Source organism: Aulonocara sp. 'chitande type north' Nkhata Bay, linkage group LG10 (genome assembly GCF_057382095.1).
Source record: "Aulonocara sp. 'chitande type north' Nkhata Bay isolate Kocher_YH1m ecotype deep benthic linkage group LG10, A_spYH_male_GT1.1, whole genome shotgun sequence".
Taxonomy (NCBI): domain Eukaryota; kingdom Metazoa; phylum Chordata; class Actinopteri; order Cichliformes; family Cichlidae; genus Aulonocara; species Aulonocara sp. 'chitande type north' Nkhata Bay.
This window is the reverse complement of record NC_141353.1, coordinates 8,626,583-8,652,382: the sequence shown is the minus strand read 5'-3', so window position 1 is coordinate 8,652,382 and position 25,800 is coordinate 8,626,583. Positions and strand designations below refer to the sequence as shown.

Below are 25,800 nucleotides of genomic sequence, written 5' to 3'. Positions count from 1 at the left end.
CACAACACCGAAACCTGTGATCGACAAGCACCTGATCAGCGGGCTCTCTGCTCTGCGTCAGTGGCAAACATGACCGTATAGGATCACATCAAACACATTCCTATACTTTAAAGCTCTGAACAACAAGTAGCCCTATACGTTTCTGAGGGTAAACGTCTGCCCTCTCTGAAATAAAACTTTCTGTTTGTACGTCCGGAGCCAATCACAGCCCTGATCTAAACACAGTAATCTGCTTTCATGATCCTGAATAACAGCGCCACCGCGTGGCTGCTCAAAGTCTCCCTGAATGCTTGAAAACACAATCACGAACTCTTCAACCTTCCTCCAGCTGTCTCTATACTAAAACTGACGTTTCCTGCCTTTTGTGACTTTATATGACTTCTTTGTTCTACTGTGAGTGAAAAAGAAGTTTACCAGACTCTGTTGTTATTTACATTTTGATTCAATTCAGTGAAACTTTATTTATATAGAACCAAATAACCACAGCAGTTGGCTGAGAGTGCTTTATACTGTGGGGTAAAGACGCAGAGTAACCCCAACCATCATACAAGCCCCTGTGAGCGACTGTCGGATTAAACAGATTCATATTAAGTGAAACTAACATGAGAGCGTGAAGAAGACACACTCTGAGCATCACACACTGTGACAGTTTCACACTAGGACCGTTGATGTGAAGTCTGTCAGATAACCTTTGGTCCTAAATGACTGTAACATTTATCTTTCGGGGTCAATTCTACTCAGTTTAGTGTTAAAATTAACAATGAAATATGTGAAAATATTACATATTGACACTGTTCCGAGTAATCTGATTACACGTTGCTTGTCTTGTGTTTCTATGGTGTATTGATAGTCATGTGCTTTTGTGCTGAGGTGTTTTTTCTGTTATCAAACTGTTCTCCCACTAGGAGCTCAGTCTGAGTGGAGTTTTTTTTCTCCTCCTCTTACCTCATGTAGTGTATTTTCGTTGTTTTTTCCTATCAGCCTACCTTCTGACATGTCTGCCCAATGTGATGTTTGTGTAAAGTTGGTCAGAAGGTTCCTTTGTAAGTGCGCATGCGCCATTAGCGTGCTGCCTGCTGTAACCCTAATTTCCCTCGGGATGAATAAAGTATTCTGATTCTGATTCTTTAATACTTCATTTTTATTTCTCTGGGGTGTCAAGTTTTCATATTGATCCTGTGATAAATCTGTGCTCTAACCCAGCGGTCCCCAACCCCCGGGCCTCAGACCGGTACCGGTCCGTGAGTCGTTTGGTACCGGGCCGCGAGAGTTGAGGCTCAGGTGTGAAATATGTGGTTTTCAGGGTTTTATCGGTTTTCAGCGTTATTTTGTTATCGTTTTTATCGTTAACTCGGTTTTCCTGGGTCTTTTCACGTGTGTTATGAATAAATCTTCTTTTTTTCGGTACCGGTACTAGTTTTATTTTGTTGTATTTATCCGCGACACCTTAAAGGCCGGTCCGTGAAAATATTGTCGGGCATAAACCGGTCCGTGGCGCAAAAAAGGTTGGAGACCGCCGCTCTAACCTATATGATGGAAGGAAACCCAAAGCTACAGGTTACAGTAGCAGCATTTATCGTGTCATCTAATGAACAAAGCAGTAATTTAGCTGTTAAAACTATGCCATTGGACATGTGGAAATAATATTATGTCAGCAGCATTTAGAATAAATACATAGATAACATTTAAAAGGTGAAATTGAATGAAAAGATAAACATCTGAACTGTTAGAAACAGTCAGCATGTAGCTACTCGACAATATCTTTAAACTGATGAGTATATGCTGCTAACATGTTCTCACACGACATCAGTGAAACTATAAAGAGCTATTTAGTGGAAAAATACCTATTAAACGATGTTACCAGTATGGGAATGTTAACTTACCTGACTGTGACACCTCACCAGGGAAAAGTCCACGTGGGTCACAGCTCTGAGCCTGCCCACACCTGTAGACTGGTACTAATCATAATACTGTGTGGAATTAAATCTTCACTTTACACTGACTTTTAACTCCACTATTAGAGCTGATTTACTCCTGAGTTTTAAGTGCTCTATCGAGGTTAAAATAGGTTTCCTCTAAAATACTGACATTCCATTTTTTACTGTGTAGGAAGACCCCAGTAGCCTAGAGCTACTGCAGCATAACTAAAGGAGGATTCAGGGTCACCTGATCCAGCCCTAACTATATGCTTTAGCAAAAAGGAAAGTTTGAAGCCCAATTTTAAATGTAGAGATAGTGTCTGTCTCCTGAATCCAAACTTATGTTATGCCTCCTGATGATACTGCCTAGGGTAAGCATGTATAATGTAAACAGAATTGGTCCTAGCACTGAACCCTGTGCAACTCCATAATTAACCTCAGTGTGTGAAGAGGACTCTCCATTTACATGCACAAACTGGAGTCTATTAGATAGATATGATACAAACCACTGCAGTGCAGTACCTGTAATACCTACAGCATGTTCTAATCGCGCTAATAGGATATTATGGTCAACACTCCAAAGGTTGATTCTGTTCATCTGGACGTAGCGTTTTCAGTGGGAGAAACATTTCGTCACTCATCTAGGTGACTTCTTCAGTCTCAGTTGACTGCAGGGTTCCAATCTTATAAACAGTACATTTCCAAAATTACTGAAACCAGCCCCACTGATGGAACAATGGGCTGGGAGGTCAGTTCCTTGATCATTAGTATGCAAATTCTCATGACCATTGATCAACAACCACTGATCAATGGCCATGAGTACCATTCACCCACAATAATTATTTTATCTGAGCTGAGCACTAAATCAGATAAAAAGTCTGAGAAATCAGACAGAGACTGTGTAAGGCCCAGGTAAACAATAAATGATAACGAATAAGACTGGTTTTTGAGTTTTACAGCTGGGATGGACAAGGCTAAGCATCAGGCTTTCAAATGAGTTAAACGTCTGTCTGGGTGTTTGGTTGATTGATAGGCTGGTGTGGAATTATTCAATTCAGTTTTATTTACACAGCGCCAAACCCCACAACAGTCGCCTCAAGACGCTTTATATTGTAAGGTAGACCCTACAATAACACATACAGAGAAAAACCCAACAATCAAATAACCCCTATGAACAAGCACTTTGGCGACAGTGGGAAGGAAAAACTCCCTTTTAACAGGAAGAAACCTCCAGCAGAACCAGGCTCAGGGAGGGGCGGGGCCATCTGCTGTGATTGGTTGGGGTGAGAGAAGGAAGACAGGATACAGACATGCTGTGGAAGAGAGACAGAGATTAATAACAGATATGATTCAATGCAGAGAGGTCTGTTAATACAGTGAGTGAAGAAGAAACACCCAGTGCATCATGGGAATCCCCAGCAGCCTACGTCTATTGCAGCATAACTAAGCGAGGATTCAGGGTCACCTGGTCCAGCCCTAACTATATGCTTTAGCAAAAATGGTAAATGGCCTGTATTTATATAGCGCTTTACATATCCAGTCACCCACCAATTCACACACACATTCGCACACTGGTGATGGCAGCTACATTGTAGCCACAGCCACCCTGGGGCGCACTGACAGAGGCGAGGCTGCCGGACACTGGCGCCACCGGGCCCTCTGACCACCACCAGTAGGCAACGGGTGAAGTGTCTTGCCCAAGGACACAACGACCGAGACTGTCCAAGCCAGGGCTCGAACCGGCAACCTTCCGATTACAAGGCGAACTCCTAACTCTTGAGCCACGATCGCCCTTTCAAAGGAAAGTTTGAAGCCTAATCTTGAAAGTAGAGATAGTGTCTGTCTCCTGAATCCAAACTGGAAGCTGGTTCCACAGAAGAGGGGCCTGAAAACTGAAGGCTCTCCCTCCCATTCTACTTTTAAATACTCTAGGAACAACAAGTAGGCCTGCAGAGCGAGAGCGAAGTGCTCTAATAGGGTGATATGGTACTACAAGGTCATTAAGATAAGATGGGGCCTGATTATTTAAGACCTTGTATGTGAGGAGCAGGATTTTGAATTCTGGATTTAACAGGAAGCCAAAACAGGAGAAATCTGCTCTCTCTTTCTAGTCCCTGTCAGGACTAGAATCGATTCTCACATTAAAATATCGATATTTTAGTAATTTAGGGTAAATTTGTAGTTTATCATTAACAGGAACACAGTGGAAAGAACCTATTTCATTCGGATTGTCTACATTGGAAGGAACTACTTCCTCTTCCGCCTTTCATAGACATGTGCGAAATGTATAAATGTGTCGCAGCCCCTTGGTGTGCGCACTCACAACAATGGCTGAGCGTAAATGGAGTCATGTGCGGACGTATTTTACATCCACAAACGTAGTTTGTGATACATGTGGCAAGAAAGTGAGATGTTGTGGCAACACCACAAATTTGTCAGACACAGAGTAAATCATATCACAGAATATGACGAGCTTATGTTGAGGCGAACTGAAGAGGAGGAGAAGGACAGGTGCTGCTGGGGCGAGACAGACGTCTCTCACGGAGTCCTTTAGTGCTGCAGGCAGGCAAGGTGTTCAAATAGGCACAACTTCAGGTTTTTTATTTCTATATGATGAACTTTGCATTATTAAGTGATAAGAACAAGTAATCTGATGTCCTGTAATCATTATGATGCTATAATTTGAGATACAATAACTAAAATAAGTTTTTGTACAAAGTATCGGTATCGGATCAGTATCGTCGATGCCACCCTGAATATTACTTGGTATCGGATCAGAAAAGAAATCAGTGGTATCGCACATCACTACCGGTCTCCCTGTTGGAGCTCAGTCTGGGGGGAGTTATTTTTTCTCCTTATCTTTCCTCGTGTGGTGCATTTTCCATTGTTATACCTCTCTGACCTGTCTTCCCCATGTGATGTTTTGTGTCATGTATGTGTGTATGTGTGGTCGGAGGGTAAGATGGCGCCGCCATTGCGTGCAATAGGTCGGCAGCCTCATGAAATTATGGCTAATTATGAAATTTCCCCTTGCGGGACTAATAAAGGTATCTTATCTTATCTTTATCAACCCTAAGCTTTTAAAACAGCTGCAGACAGTCTGAAAGTAATCTGATTACATTCGATTATGATTTCACACATTGAGATTCAGCCAGTACACTTTTAAAAGGTACAGTTTGAACCTGACCACCTGACTCAGTCTCAGGGGGTCTGACCAACACCTCCACCACCCTCATCACCTGCCTGTTGCACACTTTTCAGGGGTGTTTTGTCCAGTCAGGTTAAACTCAATGAATGTCACGGTTTGACGTCTTCATGGACACTTTGCTCTTTGTTTACCTGTTGCCATGCTGACCTGTGCTATCACAGCTCCACTGATGATGGCTTTTGTGGTTGTAGCTCAGGAAGTAGAGCAGGTCATCAACTAATTAGGAGGTTTGTGTGTTGATCTTTGATTGCTCAAGTCTGCATGCCAAATATCTTTGGGCAAGATCCTAACCCCGGGTTTCTCTGCGATGGATGCATCACAGTGTCACTGTTACATAGAGAACACGTAAGCATAGAAAAAGAGCTTGAGGTTGAATAAGTTGAATAAAGCTTCTTACACTATATAAGAACCACTTCCATTTCCAAATTAGTTTAGCTCAGGTGAGCAGTCAGAGTGGATCAAATGGATCTTTTTTTGCCCTGTAGTAAAAACTTTATCTTACCCAGCAGTGCTGGTGTACAAAGCTGGCAGCTTTCTTCCTGAGTGCCAGCTAATCAATATTCTTATATTAAATTTATATTGATGAGGAAGAGCTTCCCACACAGGAGCTCATTCCTGAAGCCTGATAGTCAAAACTCAGGAGCAGATTAACATCTTTATTAATGATGGTTCAATACAACAGTAATGAGAGTGTTATTAATTATTGATCATTATCACTGTCTGCTGTTCTGATCTGATCAATTACATGAGCTCAATCAATAATCACCAGTTAATTTACTCTAGATATCTTCATTGGTCTGTATCTTAAAAACACCTGATTGGTCAACAGTCAGTCCCCTTTTGATTGGTCCTGATGGTGTGATGTGGCAGCGTCTTGTTGGTCAGAGCGCATTGAGGCCACTTTCTTCTGCTTCCTTGAGCTCCTTTAAAGCCACGCACTCCTGCTGTGAGGCGCTGCGTCTGCCAGACCTTTACAAAGACAGACATGTGATTACTCATCTTTAATTATCAGGTGATCGATCAGTCTATGAGAGAGCAACAGTAGGATGTTAGCATCGCAGCTAATTAACCTAACACAGCTAGTGATGCTAACACAGCCACTGAAGCTAATTTAGGTACCAGAACTGGAATGTACTTTTTCACACAAGTTCGCGTTAATAATGGAGTAAATGGAGAGAGATGGTCCTTTGGGTTTGAAAACTCATCAGATTGACCTCTATCATTGCGTCCCTAACCTAACCTGTTCCACAGGGCTCAGTTTTGGGTCCATTATTGTTTTCTTTTTACACGCTTCCTTTAGCTGGCATCATTCAATCTTTTAGTGACATTATTTCATTTCTATCCCGATGACATTCAGCTGCATATGTCCTTTAAGCCTCATCAGCTGGGTAGGCTGTCCAATCTAGTCTAGTGCTTAACCCAGGCTTCTGATTGGCTTTCTAGCATCTACTGTTTCTTTCATTTAAGGAACATTCTGAAGACTAAAGGGGGCGGAGCCTTTAAGTCTGTGGAACAGTCTACCACCACAACTACATTTGGTTGACAATGTGGATTCTTTTAAAAAGCAATTAAAACTTTTCTGTTTAAACAGGCCTTCTGTTGATCAATGCTTGTTTTGTTTTTTTAAGCTTACATTTTTATCCACGTGTCACCTTTTGTATTGTCTGTGTCAGGGGCCACAACTGGCCCCCGCCTTAATATGCAAATTTAATGTTAGTGCGGCCCACGAGTTTGATATGTAAGACACTTTACAGTGTTGTGTGTGGAGCTGAACGAACCTACCAATCACGGTGGGATATGGATCTCGGGGGCGGGACATCGGCGGGACTTGATGCAAGCAGAGAAACATTTCTCATTGAGTGAAACGTACAACAGCGTTGCCCTGGACTGTTTTCTTTTCTGTGCCTGGCTGACTGCCTCGTTTCGGCACACGCGGACATTCGCCCCAGCGTGCTGCGTTCACAACACTTCAAAAAAGTTGTTTTTCAAGTTGCTGCCCGGCGGGACATTGTACATATATATATTTATATAAGTAAGCTGCGCCATAAAAGAAAAGTAAGGATGCAGCCTAATTTACTCTGCAGTCACATAGCGACGCGGTAACCCGGACTAATTATAGGGTCGTACCGTAATGTGTGGGTCGATGTTTTTTATTTACATCACTCTGTTTACATTGCCTCACACATGAACATTACATATATTGCAATATAATGTAAAAGTAGTCAAAACAAAAAACATCAACAACACCCCTCCCTGAGCCTGGTTCTGCCGGAGGTTTCTTCCTGTTAAAAGGGAGTTTTTCCTTCCCACTGTTGCCAAAGTGCTTGCTCATAGGGGGTCATATGATTGTTGGGCTTTTCTCTGTATCTATGAAGCGCCTTGAGGCGACTTATGTTGTGATTTGGCGCTATATAAATAAAATTTAATTGAACAACAGCTGATTTGTTATGTGTCACAGTGTCATTTCTGCTTCTTTCTCCTGTAACAACAGGATAACAGTCCATGAGCAGCCTTTTTTGCGCTCGCTATCATGTAGTTGCCCTCTGTGTCTCCCTTTGTGTAACTGTGTTTATATTGTGATGTTAGTTCTGGTGCCCTGCGCTCCGTGTTTTCCTCACCCCGTCATGTGCTGCTCCTTGTTCTCTCTCCCTCTCCAGGTTGCCTCTGTGTACGTCCCGTGTTGTGTTGAAGGTTTGTGTCTGGTGTCAGCACCTTCACTTTGTGTCTTTCCCGTCCTGTCGCGTGTAATTATCCTCAGCTGTGATCCCCGTGTGCTTCCACTTCCCTCATCACCTTCTGTGTATTGATGTCAAAGCCTCCCTCTCTTCCGTGTCGCATCATCCCATGTGTGTGATTCTCCCTGTGTCTCCTTGTGCACATTATAATTAGTTTTTCCCAGTTTAGTTTTGTATTGTTTGTATGATCTGTTTCCCACCATAAAAGCTGTGCTTTTGAGTTTAAGTTCCATTCCTGTGAGTTTGCGTTTAGGTCCATTCCTGCCTGCCACACAGCCCAAACATGACAGAAAGGTTGGTGATGAGCACCAACAATTTCAGGAAAAGTGGGAAATGCAATGTTTCTTTGAGTTCAGGGGCACCCCGACGTGTCTTATTTGCACAGAGAAAGTTGCGCTGCACAAGGAATACAGTTTGAAATGTCATCACACAACTAGACATGCTGAGGTGGATGCAAAATACCAGGGAGATGAGAGAGCGAACCGGGTTGCCAGTCTTAAAACAGATCTACTGAGGCAGCAAGATTTCTTCAAGAAAGCAACCAAAGAGAATAATGCAGCAGGCAGCAGTCGGAGCCACGTGGTCAGTGAGATGATTGCTAAAGCAGGAAAGCCATTCACAGAAGGGGGATTTGTCTAAAAGTGCATATTGCAGGCTGCAAATATAGTCTGTCCGGGAAAGAAAGGTCAGCTTAGCAACATCAGCCTTTCTGCCAACACCGCAGCAGATCGCATTTCTGACCTGTCAAGTGACATTTATGACCAACTGTGTGAGAAAGCCAAATGTTTCAGTGTATACTCAGTCGCTCTTGATGAGACCACAGACATCACCGACACTGCCCAGCTCCCAATGTATGTCCGTGGTGTTGATGACAGTTTTGAAGTGATGGAGGAGCTGCTCACAGTAATTCCAATGCATGGCCAGACCACCGCTCAGCAGATATTTACAAGCTGTGTGATGCCATTGAGATTTGCCATGGAAGAGGTTTGTTGGAATAACAACAGATGGAGCGTCATCAATGACAGGGAGGAAACATGGACTGGTGGCACTTCAAATAAAACTGGAAGAGTTAAAACTGTTGTGAAATGCATCAACCAAATCAGATCCAGGGGCTTACAGCACCAAAGGTTCTGAGCTTTTTTTAGAGGAAATGGAGTCAGAATATGGGGATGTGCTCGACTTCACTGAGGTACGTTGGCTCAGCAGGGGAAATGTATTAAAGAGACTTTTTGAGTTGAGAGCAGAAGTGAAGCCTTCATGGAGAAGGATGGAGTTAGTGTTCCTGTGCTAACTGATCCCAAATGGCTCATGGACTCAGCTTTTCTTGTTGATATGACACATGAGCTTAATGCACTGAACAAGACGTTACAAGGCCAGGGGCAACTTGTCAGTGCTGCCAACGTGAGAGCATTCTCCACAAACCTGCGCTCTGGAAAGCTCAGCTCTCTCAGACAAACCTTTGCCATCTCCCAGCATGCAAGGCACTCGTGGATGCAGGAAAAAAAGTATGTTGATGTCATTTTGAGGCTACAGGAGGAATTTGATCACAGATTTGCTGACTTCAAGACAAACAGAGCCACATTTCACATTTTTGCGGACCCCTTCTCCTTTGATGTGCAAGATGCCTCTTCTGTTCTTCAAATGGAGGAATCATTGAGCTGCAGTGCAACTCTGAACTCAAAGTGAAGTTCAGGGAGGTGAGTGGAAAAGCAGCTTGGGCAACCTTTGAGAGGATTGAGCCCTAGTTTCCCTCGGCTTTCCCGAATATTCAAGCAGACCATGTGCCTTTTTGGGAGCACATACTTGTGCGAAAAGCTCTTCTCCACCTTGGACTTCAGTAAGTCCAAGTACAGGTCCAGAACTACTGATGATCATCTTCAAGACATACTGAGGGTCTCAGCTGCTTCTTCCCTCGGGCCAAATCTGGCTCGGCTATGCAAAGAGCTGCCAGGTCTCTAGCAGCGAGGAGTAGGCAAGAGAAGCCAGAAGAGCAGTTCATGTTCTCCATGTTCCATTCATGCAAAATACAACGACTAGTGACATAAATGGTTTTAATTACTTTTTTCTTGATGTTGGCCCTGGCTTGGCTAAAGAAACTTTAAAAACTGGACACCCTCCTAAAACTATTAATGTAGCAAACTCAATGTTAATGAGGGGTGTAGATGAAGAGCAAATTATTGATATAGTTACATCTTTTAACTCCAAGAAATCGACTGTGGTGGTATTAATATGGACTTAATTAAAGATATTATTGGATGTATTGTGAAACCATTTACCTACATTTGTAATCTGCCATTACAAAGTGGCTTATTCCCTGATAAGATGAAAATCGCAAAGGTAGCATATAATATATAAAGCTGGAGATAAACATCTTCTCACAAACTATCGGCCCATCTCTCTACTACTGCAGTTCTCTAAGATACTGGAAAAAATATTTTACAATAGATTATATGACTTTATCAAAAAAACAATGCACTATATGAACAGCAGTATGGATTCTGACCCAAAAGGACCACAACACGTGCCTTAATGCAGTTTATACATACAGTAACAATTGCTATTGGAAACAAAGAATATGCTGTCAGAATTTTTTAGATTTAAAAAAAGCATTTGATACCGTTGATCACAATCTTTAACTTAAACTATGTACATGTGGGGTCAGTGAGGGGGCATTATCATGGGTTACCTTAAAAACCGTAAACAATTTACCCAAATAAATGCCATAAAGTCAAAATTGTGTGCGGGGTTCCACAAGGATCAGTTTGGGGGCCGCTGCTATTCATGTTGTACATTAAAATTTAAACTTTTTCAAACTATGCAAAATTGCAGAATATTTTTAAGGTTATCTGCTATAAAAATCCAGGCCAGGAAAATCTGCTTCATGTTTTTCTGTTTTATTCTCAGTTACTTTGACACAAAGGCCTCTGCTGTGATGCTCACGCCTCTGATGAAGTCTCACATGTATCAGTGCTCATAAATGATCAGAATATTAATATTTCTGACTGTCTGAGGCAAAACTGAATCGAATCAAATGGATTGTAGAAATCAGTGATGGTACCCAGCCCCAGTGAGCAGCCTAGGCCTGACAGAGTGGATGTAGCTGTGGGTAACAAGAGAAGATGAAAAGAACGATTGATAACTTTTTTGTTAAGGCCTGATCCGTCTGAAGTTCACAGCCAGCTCTGACACAGAGCCATCAATCTTTGAACGCTGAAAAAGCAGCAGTGTGTCCAGAAACACATTATATGCTGCGATGAATGCCCAAGTGTCCCCTCCCCCCGCTGCCTTTCAGCGGCAGGCAGCAGCAAACAGGTCGTCAGAGGAGCCGATGTGATCATTAAGAGAGCCAAAGCACTTTAAGCACAAGCACTTTTTAACTTATCTGTCTGGTAGAAATGTGCTCCAAATAAAGAACTTTGTGTTGACAAGATTGTTAGTGAATCATTTATAAATCAGTATTGTCTGTATGGACAGCAATTCCCCCAATAAAGTGCACATGTAAAACTGCGGTGTAAAGAGATGCGGTTTAAAAATTTGGGTGCGCCTAACTTTTGTGCCGGTGCGCCTAAGAAAAAAGTTAGGCGCACCAGTGCAACTGTGGCAAGCCCTGATTCTGCAAAAGAGAGTAATAGGGATGAAAAATAAAACTACTGCAAGAGAACCATCAAATCCACTTTTTGTCAAATTAGATATTCTCAAATTTAAAGATTTGGTCGCCCTCAGAACTGCACAGTGTACAAAGCAGCAAATAAGTCTTTGCCCCACAATGAGACCGAATACTCCTGACCTGAAGGACAAATGTAAAATATCACAGTATCAGAGGAGTTAGTGTGTGCAACACCTGCACAGGTGAGATCAAGAAAAGTACATAAAACTCACACGCCTGTTTAAAAAGAATAAATGCATGAATATAGGAAATCTTCCTGTCAGTGACTGAGTCGTCTCATTGTGTCCTCATTTTTATAGGTCATTGTCAGAGTACTCCAGGATGAAGTGTTCATTCAGGTGTTTGTCACATATATGTGAAATACGCTCAGAGATTAAGTTAAACACAGGGCGCTTAGTTGATGTAAACATGTAGTTTGTTGTTGTTTTTGTTTACGTGCTGAAAATTGTTTTATTTGTGTATGTTCATGTGTTGCACTTGTACATAGTGAAACATGTATGGATCCATTAATGTTAATTATGGATTTGAAAGCAATGAAATTTGAAATAGGGGGTGGGAACAGGAAAAGTGTAAACTTCATCCTGCTGCTTTTATGTGCAGACATAGATATATACATGAAAACTTGATTTGTTTTTCCTCTTGTTATTTCACTTATATTTGCATGTCTGAAATAATAACTGTGTTCAGGAGAAGGTTAAAGAACTGTTAATACAAACATTTGAATGTGAACAGCAGATATAGAAGACTGAAGAATCGGTCATGGTTCCTGTGACTCAGTGTTTGAGTTTGGTGGGTTTGTGATTTATTTTGGGTTTATGAAGGGATTTAAGTTCTAGGTCTGTCACCTTTAAGTACATTTCTATGTTTCTAGCTCTGTTCTGTGGTTAATCTTAGCTCCCTTCTGTTAGATTGAAATTGTTAAATGTTGCCATTGTTGCACTTAAATGTGTAAACCGTGCCTTAAACTGCGTGGTTAGATATTCTATGATGCTGGAGGAGGTAATCAGCTGTAGCTGTTTAACTACAGGCACATTCTGAGGGATGGTCACTCCCAGCTATTTAGGGGCTCGCCTACGCTTGTATATGGTGAACCATTAAAGTTAAGCCGTATACGGGTGTGGGGAGATGGCCTTTGGATAACCAGGAAATGTGGTTAACAGTTGTGAGCATATATTGTGTGGCAGGAAGACACACACACAGAATACAGACACTGATGTTGTTCAGATATGCCTGCTCAGGAATGTCACATGTAGTTGTAAAATGCATACTCATGAGCGTAACCAATAAAAGCAGCCTGCAGAGGGAAGCTAGTTGAAGTAGTTCGGAGGCAGCTACTTCCCTTGCGGCAAGTGCAACAAAGAGCGCTGTGCGATCTCGTTCTTGAGTGAGTGCCTGTTTATCCAGCAGTTTCAGGAAAATATCCCAGACACTTTCTGTGATCCCTGAAGGTGGCTCTGGTAAAGCTAGCAGATAGCCGGTAGCTTACCACCTGGCCTCCACGTCCTCGATGGTGTCAGGCAGCGGCACGTTGAGCGTCTCTGGCAGGAAGCAGGCGAAGCAGCCGGCGAGCACGGCCGAGCCACCGTACACCAAGCTAGGCAGAGCAGGGAGTACCTGGGAAATGTCGTCCCATCAGTAAAGTGTTTGCCTGTATTGATGACCTCGATCATATTCAAAGGACGGTTAGATTAGTGACATTACTTCATCTAGGATGAGGACGGCGGGCGCTGCCATGCTGCCAATTCTTGCCATGGTGGAGACGAAGCCCATTCCCGTCTGCCTGAAAGCACAGGCACACATCACATGATCTAAATGTTTTTACGTATGACATAAAACAGACATGCAAACAGGAAATGACATGATGTAGCAAGGAAACAAATCATTTAGCTTATCAGAGTAAGAAGAATTCTGATAAGCTTCTTATGTTTGGCATTATGCTAACAGAGGAGAGTCGCTCTGAGAGACTGCTATGACACCACAGACTGGGATGTGCTCCTGAGCCCACATGGTGAGGACATAGAGGGGGCGACACACTGTCTTACAGACTACCTCAACTTTTGTGTGGACACAGTCGCCCCTGCTAAGACGGTACGGTGTTATCCTAATAACAAACCGTGGGTAACACAGGAAGTCAAAGCTGTCCTCAACATGAAGAAGAAGGCTTTCAGGAGCAAAGTGAAGGAGGAGATGAAAGCAGCACAGCGGGAGGTGAAACGCTGCCTGAGGGAAGCAAAGGACACCTACAGGAGGAAGGTGGAGCAGAAGTTGGAGAGGAACAATATGAGGGAGGTCTGGAATGGTGTGAAAACCATCACAGGCCACAACACCAAGAAAAGCACAGTGGGGGGGACTGTGGAGAAGGCAAACGAACTCAACAACTTCTTCAACAGGTTTGACCGGCCCACAACCCCCCCACCCTCACCCTCACCTTCACTACAGAGTCCAATCCCCACTCTCCTACCTCCCTCGCTTCCCCCCCTTCCTGACACCATGACACCCCCTCCTCCAATCCCTCTCTCAGCAGCAAGACATCTCCCCCCCTCCCCTCCTCCCAAACATCTCCCAGTGTCACAGTGGATCAGGTCAGGAGACAACTGAGGAAGCTTCGCCCCAGAAAGGCAGCAGGCCCAGACAAGGTGTGTCCTAGGATGCTAAAGGCGTGTGCTGCTGAACTTGGGGAGCCGCTACAACGAGTCTTCAACCTCAGTCTGCGACTGGGGAGAGTGCCCGCCCTATGGAAGACATCCTGCATCGTCCCGGTCCCCAAAAGGAACCGGCCCAATGAGCTGAATGACTTCCGACCGGTGGCACTGACGTCACATCTTATGAAGACTCTAGAGCGACTCTTCCTCAACCTCCTCCGACCACAGGTACAACATGCCCAGGACCCACTACAGTTTGCATACAAGGCGGGTGTCGGAGTGGAGGATGCCATCCTGTACCTCCTACACAGAGCCCACTCACACCTGGATGGGGGAAAAGGCACGGTCAGGATACTGTTTCTTGACTTTTCCAGTGCCTTTAATACCATCCGGCCCTGTATGCTTCAGGAAAAACTGAACAGGATGGAGGTGGACCCCTGCCTGGTGGCTTGGATCTCCGACTACCTCACCGACAGACCACAGTACGTCAGGCTGAAGGACATCACGTCTGACACTGTGGTCAGCAGCACAGGAGCACCACAGGGAACTGTGCTGTCCCCTCTTCTCTTCACCCTGTACACCTCTGACTTCTGCTACAACTCTGAATTATGCCACATTCAGAAGTTTGCAGATGACACGGCCATCATGGGGTGTATCTGGGATGATCAGGAAGAGGAGTACAGAAGTCTGGTGAGGAACTTTGTCGCATGGAGTCACACAAACCACCTGCAACTCAACACCTCAAAGACTAAGGAACTGGTTGTGGACTTCGGGGGGTCCAGAGAAGGTCCACTGCCGGTTCAGATAGAGGGGGAGGAGGTGGAGGTGGTCAACAAGTACCTCGGGCTGTGGGTGGACAATAAACTGGACTGGTCATGCAACACAGAGCACCTGTTTAAAAAAGGCCAAAGCCGACTGTACTTCCTCAGGAGGCTGAGGTCTTTTAACATCTGCAGGAAGCTCCTGAGGATGTTTTACCAGTCGGTGGTTGCTGGAGTACTTTTCTATGCTGTGGTGTGCTGGGGGAGCAGCACAGCAAAGAAGGACTCATCCAGGCTGGAGAAACTGATCAGGAAGGCTAGCTCTGTGGTCGGCATGAAGCTGGACACTCTGGTGACAGTGGCAGAGAAAAGGACATTAAAGAAACTGATGGACATTATGGACAATGCTGGGCATCCTCTGCACACGGCCATTAACAATCAGAAGAGTCTGTTCAGTGACAGGTTGCTTCTCCCAAAGACAAGAACTAACAGACTTAAAAACTCCTTTGTCCCACACGCCATCAGACTGTTTAACTCCTCTCTGGAGGGGAGAGGGAGGGGAAACAGGAAACAGGAGGACAAAGGAGGGGGGGACAACTAAGCTCACTGTACAATACCTTGTGCAATACTTTTTGTAAATAGTCAACAGTGCAATAGACTCAATACTTGAAGTGTGTGTGTGTTCGTGTGTGTTCGTGTGTGTTCGTATTTCCCAGAGGACCCACCCGAGGGATTAATAAAGTTCTATCTTATCTTCACACACTGAGGTGAATTATGGAGGTCCACGCGGTTCTGAGCGTCACCATCTGCAGGGTTTGTTCACCTGCGTAAGCTAATGCTAGCTCTGCTCCATGCTAATCCCAAAAGCTAACCAGCATTAGACTCATAAACACACGTTGGCCGTTGGTAATTACAGCTCAGTGCACTCATCTTTAACGTGCTGATGTTTATTTTTAACCAATCACCACGTTACGCAGATAGTGTGAAAACGTTTATATAAAGTTTGTGACTGAACAGGCTGCAACACTTACGCCGTGTTCTCATTATTAAAGCAACTCTACCCTCCACAACAGAAAAAACAACAACAAACTAAACAGCAAACAAACAAACATGTAACTTCATAAAAACTGATACCACATCCATTTAAAAACCAAAAGAGAATTACACATTTTCATACTTAGTACTCTGCCGTTCAAGCCCAACAACAGAAACACATTTTTGTCTGATTCCTGCACTGAAAAAACAAACTTTATACACAGTTTAGACTGTGTCATTTTCACTGTGCTTTAGAGATAATAGTAATAATAACTCATTTAAGTTTCATAATGTGGACTATGGAAACAGTGTGATGGTAACAGCCAGCAGGTTAATAATTTGTATTGCCCTTGTTTGTAACATAACTTTGAATTATTATTCAAAATGTCAAAGTTCCACACAGTAAGAAAAATAAGGAAGCATAGGTCAGCATTAAATAATAATAAAACAACAGTGCTCTCCCCCCGTCAGCTGGTAATTTAGTTTATAGAGTGCAAGGCAACATGTCTGAAGGTTCTCAGCCATCAGGTCATCGCAGTCTGGACTTCTTTAAGTTGCTTGAAGATCTTTCAACTGAGAAGCTTCTTCAATTCTCAGATGAAATGTTAGAGAATCCCAGTTTTTAAGCCCCGTGGGAGTGTCCCCTAAGATGGTCCTGGACCCACTATTGATCAGCGTGCGGCCCTTCAGTCTTTATACAGGGAGTGCAGAATTATTAGGCAACTTGTATTTTTGAGGAATAATGTTATTATTGAACAACAACCATGTTCTCAATGAACCCAAAAAACTCATTAATATCAAAGCTGAATGTTTGTGGAAGTAGTTTTTAGTTTGTTTTTAGTTTGAGCTATTTTAGGGGGATATCTGTGTGTGCAGGTGACTATTACTGTGCATAATTATTAGGCAACTTAACAAAAAACAAATATATACCCATTTCAATGATTGATTTTTACCAGTGAAACCAATATAACATCTCCACATTCACAAATATACATTTCTGACATTCAAAAACAAAAACAAATCAGCGACCAATATAGCCACCTTTCTTTGCAAGGACACTCAAAAGCCTGCCATCCATGGATTCTGTCAGTGTTTTGATCTGTTCACCATCAACATTGCGTGCAGCAGCAACCACAGCCTCCCAGACACTGTTCAGAGAGGTGTACTGTTTTCCCTCCTTGTAAATCTCACATTTGATGATGGACCACAGGTTCTCAATGGGGTTCAGATCAGGTGAACAAGGAGGCCATGTCATTAGTTTTTCTTCTTTTATACCCTTTCTTGCAGCCACGCTGTGGAGTACTTGGACGCGTGTGATGGAGCATTGTCCTGCATGAAAATCATGTTTTTCTTGAAGGATGCAGACTTCTTCCTGTACCACTGCTTGAAGAAGGTGTCTTCCAGAAACTGGCAGTAGGACTGGGAGTTGAGCTTGACTCCATCCTCAACCCGAAAAGGCCCCACAAGCTCATCTTTGATGATACCAGCCCAAACCAGTACTCCACCTCCACCTTGCTGGCGTCTGAGTGGGACTGGAGCTCTCTGCCCTTTACCAATCCAGCCACGGGCCCATCCATCTGGCCCATCAAGACTCACTCTCATTTCATCAGTCCATAAAACCTTAGAAAAACCAGTCTTGAGATATTTCTTGGCCCAGTCTTGACGTTTCAGCTTGTGTGTCTTGTTCAGTGGTGGTCGTCTTTCAGCCTTTCTTACCTTGGCCATGTCTCTGAGTATTGCACACCTTGTGCTTTTGGGCACTCCAGTGATGTTGCAGCTCTGAAATATGGCCAAACTGGTGGCAAGTGGCATCTTGGCAGCTGCACGCTTGACTTTTCTCAGTTCGTGGGCAGTTATTTTGCGCCTTGGTTTTTCCACACGCTTCTTGCGACCCTGTTGACTATTTTGAATGAAACGCTTGATTGTTCGATGATCACGCTTCAGAAGTTTTGCAATGTTGAGACTGCTGCATCCCTCTGCAAGATATCTCACTATTTTTGACTTTTCTGAGCCTGTCAAGTCCTTCTTTTGACCCATTTTGCCAAAGGAAAGGACGTTGCCTAATAATTATGCACACCTGATATAGGGTGTTGATGTCATTAGACCACACCCCTTCTCATTACAGAGATGCACATCACCTAATATGCTTAATTGGTAGTAGGCAGCATGGTGGCACGGTGGTTAGCACTGTTGCTGCACAGCAAGAAGGTCCTGAGTTCAATTCCAACATCAGGCCGGGGTCTTTCTGTGTGGAGTTTGCATGTTCTCCCCGTGTTTGCGTGGGTTCCCTCCGGGTACTCCGGCTTCCTCCCACCGTCCAAAGACATGCAGCTTGTGGGGATAGGTTAATTGGATAATCCAAATTGTCACTAGGTGTGAATGTGCGAATGAATGTGAGTGCAAATGGTTGTTTGTCCCTGTGTGTTGGCCCTGCGACAGACTGGCGACCTGTCCAGGGTGTACCCCGCCTCTCGCCCTATGACAGCTGGGATAGGCTCCAGCGCCCCCCGCGACCCTGAAAAGGATAAGTGGAAGCGAATGGATGGATGGTAGTAGGCTTTCGAGCCTACACAGTTTGGAGTAAGACAACATGCATGAAGAGGATGATGTGGACAAAATACTCATTTGCCTAATAATTCTGGACTCCCTGTACTGCGGCTCCGTGGTTTGGGAAAATAAATTATAAGTATTTAGCTGAAGTGTATTTTATTTGAGTTCGTTCTTTTTTTAACTTGTAGTTCTACATTGGAAGATTATCGTGATCTTGAAATATAAAAATAAAATGATATTTTATTATTTTTCATTGCTCAAAATTAGAGTCACACTCGCAGAAGCTGGTATATCTGCCGAAACGCCGTGCATTTATCGAGGTAGCCCAAGTATGGAGAAATGTAAGAAAAGAAAAATATCTGAGGAAAATAGAACATTTAATGATGCCTGGGCAGATTCATTTGCATTTACTTCTGACGAGAACGGCCTACCAGTATGTTCAGAGGTTCAGGAGTAGAAGTCCCATTGAAAAGTGCTATAGAAATGCAATCCATTATTATTATTATTATTATTATTATTATTATTATTATTATTATTATTATTATTATTATTATTATTATTATTATATCATGGCAGACCCAACGATGTTTACATGAACATGCTTTACAGCTTCTCTTTATTGGCCACTTTTCACACGCGGTTGCTGTGCGCATGCAGCTGGTCTTATTTCCAGCACACAGTCCGACACATAACACAACAGCAGAGAGAGCACCGACTTTAAGGCAGGTGTGACCACCTCTCTTGCAGCAGCACTGCAGACCACGCCCCACCATACACATTAACCAGGCAAAATAAATATTTATGCAGGTATTTTGCAAATATTTATTATTCATTTTTTAGGAGCATAGTGCTTTTTTCCAATTATTTTTAAAATTCAGGTCAAAGCCCAAAAAGGATACAAGGATGACGGCTCAGTCTTTGTTTGCTAAATTTAAGTTCATCTTTTTAATTAATTTAAAAGAGACCTTCCCCTGGATGTTTTTCTTTTTTGTTATAATTTTTTAAGAGTTCAAAATGTGTTCATTACATAAATAAAATTTTATTTTCTTTGTAGCACTTCATGGATTTCATAAGCAACACACTATAGTTGTTTAGCATAACGGTAAAAAACAATGTAAGATAAGATAAGATAAGATAGAACTTTATTATCTTATCTTATCTTATCTTACATTGTTTTTTACATGTGTGCAGTGTTATCTTTGTTTTAGATGTCAAAAAGTATTTGCGGCTCCCAGTTTTCTTTTCCGTGTAAACCGGGTCCAAAAGGCTCTTTGGGTCTTAAAGCTTGCTGACCCCCGAGTCAAGGTGTGAAAAAGGGTTTCGGGTGAAACCGTTGTGAGACCCTGCCTCATCCTATCAGTGAGTTATTGAGATGAGTCACATGACCCTGGCCTAGCTGCGATGTTTAGTATTCAGACCAGTGGTTATGAAGTCATCAGAACAGGAATATTACTCAAACTCATTAATCATTTGTTTCAGCAATTTGATCCTGTAGATATGCGTTTTTTGTTAGGTAAATTAACATTATTTAATATTAAATATGAGCCATTGGTTTTATTTAATCACCTGATAACAGTTGGGTACAGCTCACCGGTGTACAGGTAAACGGTGGTGAAGGAGGCTGAGGTGAAAGCTTTACCCAGGCAGGCCAGCGTGGTCCTCAGAGTCTGCATGTCTGTGGGGTTAGAAACGGGATTGGGAATAGGACCAGGATCAGAATTCAAGGCAGGGTCAGGATTTTGTTCAGGTTCACGACAGGACATAGGGTCAGAATTAGGGTTAGAATTAAAGACCTAGATCAGTGCCAGAATCAAAGATTTGGGTAGGAATTAGAATTAGTATTGAAATTAGAATTGGGATCATGGTCCACATTAGGATCGGGGTCAAAATCAAGACCCAGACTTCAATAGAGATTGGGACTTAGATCAGGATAAAGATCAGAATCCAAAATTAGACTCTGGGTCGGAGTCAGGTTCATATTCAGGATCAGAAATAGGATCTGGATTAGAATCAGTTTCAGACCAGGATCAGAATCTGAACTGAAATCAGAGTCAGCATTAGGATTGTGACTGGGATCCTAATTAAGATCAGGGTCATGATCAAATCCAGGACAGGGTATAGGAATGGATTGGGGTTATGTTCATATCAGGGTCGAATCACGATTCAGATTGGGTCGTTGTCAGAATCCAGGACCATGATTTGAATTAGGATTCTTTTAAAAAATTCAAATTGGAATTAGAATCGGGATCTAAATTAGAATCAGGAACAGGGCAGTATCACAGTCGGGATTAAGATTACAGTTCAGATTGCATCAGGATCAGATTCTGGATCAGGATCAGGGTTGAATCAGAATGAGATTTGGGATCACAATCCTAAATCAGTGTTATGATAAATTTGGGGATATGGAATAGGATCTAAATCAAGATTGTGATCAGAATACGGATTGGGATCAGTTTCCGAATTAGAATCAGGGCCAGGGTCTCAAATAGATTCAGAATGGGGATCAGGATTAGGATGTACCTGTGGGGACAAAGATGTTGGCAAAGATGATGGCGGCAGAGAAGAAGAGACAAACTGCCTGAGAGACCCGCCTCCCCAGGTAACTGAGTATTCCCAATGCAAACAGTTTGGCGGGAATATCTACAGCTCCAAAGATGATCTGCATCAGGTAAATACTCACCTGCAACAACAAACAACCAATAGGAAGGAAGTACAGTAGATCCAACCAATAGGATGGGAGAAGAAGTTTAAACAGGTGTACTGAAACTTCAGCAGGTAAGTAGGAAGACAGGTATCGGGTTGCTCACCCCAAACTTCTGGAGGTCCATCGCCAGGCCATAGTATGCAAAACTAGTAGAGAACCTGCACAGAGGTGAGTACACAGGTGTACAGGTGGATACAGGAGCTTCATTTTATTTAATAAAAAAAACATAAAACAGATAGAAGAAGCAGGTAAACAGAAGAGCAGGTAAATGGGTAAACAGGTAAACAGGTGAGACAGGTGAGCATATGAGCTGGTGTATGTCTGACCAGACGGCCATCAGACAAATGGAGATGCGTCTCATCCCCGGGGTCCTCAGCAGGTCGAACACCGTGAATGTTGAACGAGCCGACTCAATCTCTTTCTTCATGTGAGAGTGGAGCACCTGCAGTCACATGGGACAGAGCTCAGCATCTGATTGGAGAAATTGCACTTTTACACAGGTGGCCAGGTTACCTCAACAGTGATCTTATCGATCATCTCTGATTTCCCGTTGATCCGAGCAACTCGGTGAAGACTCTTCAATGCGTCCTCAGAGCGCTGGTTCAAAACAAGCCATCGAGCTGACTCTGAGTACCACCTGACCAATCAGAGCACAGAGAGAACTACCTGACCAATCGGAGAGCAGAGAGAAACACCTGACCAATCACTGTCCTTTTTTTAAGTCTGACTGACCAGCTGTAGGCGAAGAACAGGAAGTTAGGTGCACAGACAACCATCTGCAGCTTCCTCCAGTCTCTCAGCCAATATGCAAGCCCAGCCAGGACCATTTGACCAAAGGTGAAGAAGAAGGAACTGAGTGTGCCGACTACTGTCCTCGTCTTGGTTGTGATCCACTCAACCTCTGAGGAGACACTCAGTTAGGAAGACAGACAAGTGCCCAGGTGGACAGTTAAATAAGGAACCAGGTAGACGGGTACTTAGGGAAACTCCGTTAATGATGACCCCAGACACCGCCATCCCACTCAGAAACCTGAAGATGCAGTAGGTGGAGTATGTGGGGGAAAGGGCGGAGCTACAGCCAAGCACAGCAAGTTGCAGGTATGACCAAATCAGAACGGACCGCCTCCCAAACCTGAGAGATAGACAGAAGGAGTCGGATTGCACTGCTAACCTGAGACAATGAACAGGTATACACAGGTAACTCTCACCTGTCAGATAAGCTGCCGTAGACTATGGCTCCCGTTAAAACTCCACCCATATAAATGGTTTGAATCATTTGTTTGAGAGGACGGAGGGAGCAGACCAGACTCCACTGTGACACACACAGGTGAGAGATTGATAGGTAAGAGACAAGTGACCTCATTAACATATCTGTGGCAATGCGCGCTAATAGGCTCGCCGTGTGCCTGCCGCTACCTCGGAGACGGTGGTGGCGAGAAAGTCTGATTGCTCAAAGGTCCATCCGTCAATGCAGTCTTCGGTCTCTAGGTGGCTAACATTAGTGGAACTGTTAGCAGCTAACAGCTGCCACTGAGGATTTGCATACCTGGACAACAGGTGCAACAGGAAATGATGTGACGGTCAGGTTAATTATTTAAACAACTGAGGAGAAGGAAGAAAACCTTACCTCCTGCAGCGGGCCAGTCTATTTCCTGAAGAATCAGGAGGGATAAACATTTTCAGCAGCTGCTTCTCATCCACCTGAAACAACCAATCACATTCATCCATCCAGATTTATTGATTTAAGGAAGTAAAATTGAGAAAACTAAAGAAATGGGATCATAGTGCCTGCACTAAAATGCCCAGACAGGTAGACAGTCAGGCTGACAGGTCACCTGGTGAAGGTGCGACAGGTTGCTCAAGCTGTGATTGGCTGGTATGCTGCAGTAGTGAGTGGGGACTCCAGAGACAAAGTTGTTTAGCAGGTTCTGACTCGCCATCAGCAAACCAGGTAAACTGATCAGGGTCACATGGATCCACTGGTACCTGCCAAACCCACCAACCTTGCCATAACAACAGGAAACACATTAACCCTAACCCTACACACCTGTATGACACACCTGGACAGTGAAGTTATTTCTTGCATAGGAGGAATTTAAGTGTCTCACCTCATCCAGCAGCTCAGCGAATCCCATCTCAGCAACAACAACAAATAGCAGCAGGTATCTTCAGGTGCTTCCAGGTGTTCTCAGGATCTGAACTTTTGTTCCATCAGAACAAACCTGACAAGAAACCAAACAGCAGACCTGAGCAGGTGTTTGGGTCAAAGGTCAAAGAGTGAAAAACATGAAAACAACTGCTCCGAGTTTCTTCTCGAGTTTAAAATTGTGAAATATTTGCATGGAGTCTGGTAAGAGCTCTTAAAGGATTACAGTCTGCAGCTGAGGAGAATGCAGAGGCAGAAAGAGGATTTACTCAGAGTACTTACAGAGGCTGCCGGACGGCCCGCTGACGGAGGGGCGACTGACGGAGCAGGCAGAAGACAGACTGAGAGGAAATGAGTGACTGGACATTAATCAGTGACTTTAGGACACTGTCTATTTTCCTAACTTTGTGTTTGTGTTAATGTTTGTGAGACACTGGCGACATCGTCAAAGTCACCACCAACATCACCACCAACCAAATAGACACCTTCAGCAGGGAGGAAACGATCACACTGTAGCACTCCATCAGAGAACTAATGCGGTCTGTGCTCTGACAGCGACCCGAGTATTTTAATAAAGAACAGGAAGACCGGAGCAGAAGATCAGGAACAGGAACATAATCATGTATCAGTAATAATACGTTTGTATCTCAACGAGTCGAGAAAGAAAAACTGGATAGAACACAAAAATTAGACAACAATTAGAAGGATTAGACATTTAGATTTTCAAAATAAAATACTTTATTGGGGCTCTTAGTCATACTGTTGTGATTTCAAAATAAAAGTCCATAACAGTTCATCAGGAAGTGTTCAAAACATCTGAAAACTGTGGAAACTTGTCCCCCCCCCCGTGGAGTCATCTGTTTTCGTGTCCTCGCTCCTCACTGAGCTTCTCGCTGGAATTTGTCCAGCAGTTTTTGCAAACAATCATCTCAGCAGGTTTCCGAATGGTGGCGGCAGCAACTCATGAACACGCTGTGACACGTGTGTCAGTGTCCCAATCAGGGCGCAGCAGAGCAGGCGACTTTACAGTGTTTATGAAGCTGCAGAAAGACTGACACAGGTCAGAGGTCACAGCGTGAGATGTTTCTTCAGTCACACAAAAACTCTTGAAACTCTTACTGCTACAACTACACGTTTCTTTTCCAGCTATTTATTAATGAGTGACTTTTATATATATATATATATATATATATATATATATATATATATATATATATATATATACGTGTGTATATATTGTACTATTCTTAGTTAGCGTATTGTCTGTCTCTTTAATGTTGGTTTATAATGGAGCACTGTGACAAAAAAATAATTTCCCCCAGGGATCAATAAAGTATTCTGATTCTGAAAAGCCTTAAAATGAAACCGTCAGTATGCCACACCAGACTCCATTTAAAAACTGTCTGATTTTAGATTTTATTCAAGCTCAAACTGCTCCTTCCCGTCAGTCTTAGTTCACATTCAGGCTCTGATCAAACAGACCAGACTCCATTTAAAATCTGTCTGATTTTAGACTTTGAATTGAAAATAAACTGAATTGTTCAGTTCATGTTTGGCTGTTTCTTTCTGTGACAAAGTTTCTCTTTGGAAATACAAAATGTCTCAAACATGAAACTGTTTCTACCGAGTTTCTACTGATCAACAAATCAACCAACCAATCATAAATCAGTCTGTGAGCTACGGGACAAAAGAAATGTTTAGTGAACATCCCAGTCTGTGTATAGGTCATTAGTGAATCTGCCTTGTTCACGATGACTCGACGTTGTTCCCGTCACGCTTCGCCGTCTCTCAGTTGATCATTACCGACCTCTGTAATCATCCATCACACTCAGTCTGAGTAACCCTCAGAGGTCAAACATACGTGTTCAGGTTGGTTTCCAGCAAAGAGCCCTACTTTGACACCGTCACAGGTTTATCTGTGGCACGGCCTTTAAAGGAGTGTCCATAGTGCCATCCTGTGCCTGTACAAAACATGACGTCACCTGGTTGGCGCTAACTAACGACTGAACCAATAACTGAGAGGTAAATAAGAACTGTAGAGGCTCGTCGTTGTGTCTCTCTGATGCTGTCGGCGGTTTCTCGCTGTGGCGAGCTGCAGTGAAACACGTGAATCCACTCATTAGCTGTGATGTTCGGGTCTGTAGACTGAATGAATCAGTGTGGAGGGGAGCCTGTTTGAGTCAGGTGGCCCGCTGGTTAACCTGACTACACTGTCACGTCCTTTACCGCCACAAGACAGCGCTAAACATGCTCCAATAACTAGTTAGTTATTTCTTAAATCCAGCTTCACAGAGTTAAACCTCTGAGCTGTGAGCGAGCCTGAACACACACACACACACACACACACACACACACACACACACACACACACACACACACACACACACACACACACACACACACACACACACACACACACACACACACTTCACT

General features: G+C 43.4%; 1 protein-coding gene across 3 annotated transcripts; it reads right to left on the bottom strand.

The window, feature by feature from the left end:
* Window positions 1-5,772: 5,772 nt before the first annotated feature.
* oatx (organic anion transporter X) lies at window positions 5,773-24,278 on the bottom strand. 3 transcript variants are annotated; one of them, XM_086307409.1, is made up of 16 exons: window positions 23,650-24,210; window positions 23,330-23,443; window positions 23,057-23,224; window positions 22,849-22,922; window positions 22,638-22,767; window positions 22,430-22,533; window positions 22,199-22,353; window positions 21,954-22,122; window positions 21,735-21,858; window positions 21,548-21,663; window positions 21,325-21,379; window positions 21,038-21,197; window positions 20,084-20,192; window positions 13,231-13,309; window positions 13,016-13,143; window positions 5,773-6,096 (listed from the first exon to the last, which is right to left on the bottom strand). In XM_086307409.1, the coding sequence occupies exons 2-16, from the start codon at window positions 23,354-23,356 to the stop codon at window positions 6,009-6,011; spliced, it is 1,686 nt and encodes a 561-aa protein (XP_086163535.1). In that variant the 5' UTR covers window positions 23,357-23,443; window positions 23,650-24,210; the 3' UTR covers window positions 5,773-6,008. The 3 variants fall into 3 exon arrangements, with proteins under 3 accessions (XP_086163535.1, XP_086163537.1, XP_086163536.1); XM_086307411.1 differs by lacking the exon at window positions 5,773-6,096 and having other exon boundaries at window positions 13,014-13,143; window positions 20,109-20,192; window positions 23,650-24,278; XM_086307410.1 differs by lacking the exon at window positions 5,773-6,096 and having other exon boundaries at window positions 13,014-13,143; window positions 13,231-13,305; window positions 23,650-24,277.
* Window positions 24,279-25,800: the final 1,522 nt, after the last annotated feature.